Source organism: Kryptolebias marmoratus, linkage group LG12 (genome assembly GCF_001649575.2).
Source record: "Kryptolebias marmoratus isolate JLee-2015 linkage group LG12, ASM164957v2, whole genome shotgun sequence".
NCBI classification, from domain to species: Eukaryota; Metazoa; Chordata; class Actinopteri; order Cyprinodontiformes; family Rivulidae; genus Kryptolebias; species Kryptolebias marmoratus.
The window spans coordinates 19,492,773-19,495,106 of record NC_051441.1 but is presented as its reverse complement, the minus strand read 5'-3'; the positions used below and the strand labels follow the sequence as shown (position 1 = coordinate 19,495,106).

The window sequence follows — 2,334 nt, the reverse complement described above, 5'->3', positions numbered from 1 at the left end:
CCTTCCCCTCCCCCTCCCATCCCCGTTGTCCTGCCTGTCCCTCCATCTGAAGCTTAGCCGACCTCAGAGGTCCAGTGTGTAGGCTCCAGGCATTTGCATCTGGTCTCCAGTCTGTCTGCGTGAGCGCCTCTCCAGGTTGGCTGTGCTGGGATGCTAGAGGGCGCCAGAGAGAGAGAGAGAGAGAGAGGGGGAGAGAGAGAGAGAGAGAGAGAGAGAGAGAGAGAGAGAGAGAGAGAGGGGGAGAGAGGCGAGGATGTGTGTTCGGCTGTTGCGACAGCGAGCGGCATGTCTTTATTCCACTTTTGTGTTCGTCACTCAAGTCGTCCTGTCCGTCCCGTCCATCCGACCTCATGCTGCCCAGTGCATTTCAGCGGAGAGTCACGTCTCTTACAGTGCAGCTTTGGATCCAACTTGAACCCTTTCTGTGTGTGTGTCTGTGTGTGTGTGTGTGTGTGTGTGTGTGTGGACGCCTCCGTGTGTGTGTTGCGTGCGTGCAATGTTCCGAACTCTCCTGTAAATATCGGACGGGCATCCGCATGGGTGCGTGACTGCGCACACGTTCCGTTCTCGTGTGCGTGTGTGCGCGTGCGTGTGTGTTTGTGCGTCGCAGGTGGAGATCGCAGCAGCGTGGGCAGCTCTGGGAGTGTGACCAGCGTGCGATCCTCAGGCAGCGGTCAGAGCGCCGGCAGTGCCGCGCACATCCTCCACGCACAGGCTGAGGGCGTGAAGGTAACGCACACACACACACACACACACACACCCCTATAATAAGTCCTCCCCTCTTTCAGGTTTGTAGTATCAGGACATAAGCATAAAAAAAGTCTCTCCCAGGTTCGAAAATGAGACAAATTTAACCTCAAGTGAACAAAAACATCCATTTTCTTTACCTGCTTCTCCTTTCCGGGTCAGTGGGAGCTGGTGTCTATCTCCCCCCGTCACTGTGTGAGAGGCGGGGGACACCGTGGACAGGAAGTCCATCGCAGGGACACGTCGAGACACGCTCTCACCCACACCCAGGGACAATTCGAGTTACCAGCTAACCTACCATGCATGTTTTCGGCCTGTGGGAGGAAACCGGAGTACCCTGAGCTCAGGGAGAACATGTTAGCTCCACCCAGAAAGGCCCCAGGCCGGGAGGCGAACCTGCGACCTTCTAACCGCTTTGTCGCCCCCAACAGATTCCACCGTGTCGTTATTTGTTAGATAAAGCCAAAGACAAAAACGGCAACGCTGTGTGTGGAAACAGCTTGTAGCACCTCGTTTAGCAGCAACATCTCTGGAGGACTTTATCAGCGTCTCACAGAGTTGTGGATGGAATTTTGGCCCACTCTGTTTTATAACGTTGCAGTTGTTTGTTTCTGCTCGGCTCTCCGAAGGTCCCGTCCTGGCTTTTTTAGTCGCTTTGAGGTTTCTGGATTTTGACTGGACCGCTCCATTCTTTTCTGTCTGAGCCGTTCGGTTGTAGATCAGCTGCTGTGTCTCTGGGGATCATTGTTCTGTTTAATGACCCGGTTTGGGCCAGGCTTCTTCACATTTGACTCCAGAACACTTTGGTCCGCAGAGGAGTTCGTGGTCGGCTCGGTGACTTCACAGAGCCCAAACCGTCACCCTTCCACCGCCGTGCCGACGGCTGGAACGAGGTGTTTGTGCTGATCTGCCGACATTGGCTTTCTCCAAACACGGTGCTGCGCAATACGTGGGTAAACATCTCCACTTTGGTCCCGTCTGACTAAAGGACTTTGATCCAGAAGTCATGTGGTTCGTTCAGATGCAAACTTTACAATTTGAGGTTGTGTTGCCAGAGTCCTTCCAAGCAAGCCATCCCAGTTCAAACTGAAATGTTCGACTGCCTAAAGGGAAATCGATGGCAAGCGTTCAAGTCACTCACTCTGGCGTTCGCTTGAACCGCCGTGAAGTTTCGAAACTTCGAGCCTCTTCACGACAACACTCCACTTTGGGACGGGTTGTCCAGGCGTGTCGGTGGGCTGATGACGACTAGCTCGAGCCGACTTCGCGAGGCGCTCCAGCACGTGTTAAAAAAAAGGAAAAACAGCGCGGCAAAATGAAAGGAATCCGGCGACGCTGCGGTGAATTACCGTTGTGACATTGGTGGGGAAAAAAAGTGCTTTCGTGGCTGCATGTTTAAAATGCAAGTTTAAGCTTGTTTTAGGACAAAAAAAAAAAAAAAAAAAGGAATCTGGGATCGTGCATTTACCACTTTAAATCTGAGCTCAAGCAGCCCTGAGAAATCCTAAGATAGCTGCATATAATTGAGCTTTTTGGATAGCTCCAAACAGTGGCAACTGGTGGAGTTTTCTCCGGGGGGGGGGGGGG

General features: G+C 52.9%; 1 protein-coding gene across 1 annotated transcript in view; it reads left to right on the top strand.

Moving 5' to 3' along the window:
* Positions 1 to 2,334, top strand: part of caskin1 (CASK interacting protein 1) — a gene marked incomplete at its 5' end in the record, with an annotated part of 65,394 nt that overhangs the window by 36,631 nt on the left and 26,429 nt on the right. Inside the window, 1 exon segment of the mRNA XM_037978578.1 lies at positions 611 to 729. Within this exon segment, the coding sequence (XP_037834506.1) occupies positions 611 to 729 (119 nt within the window).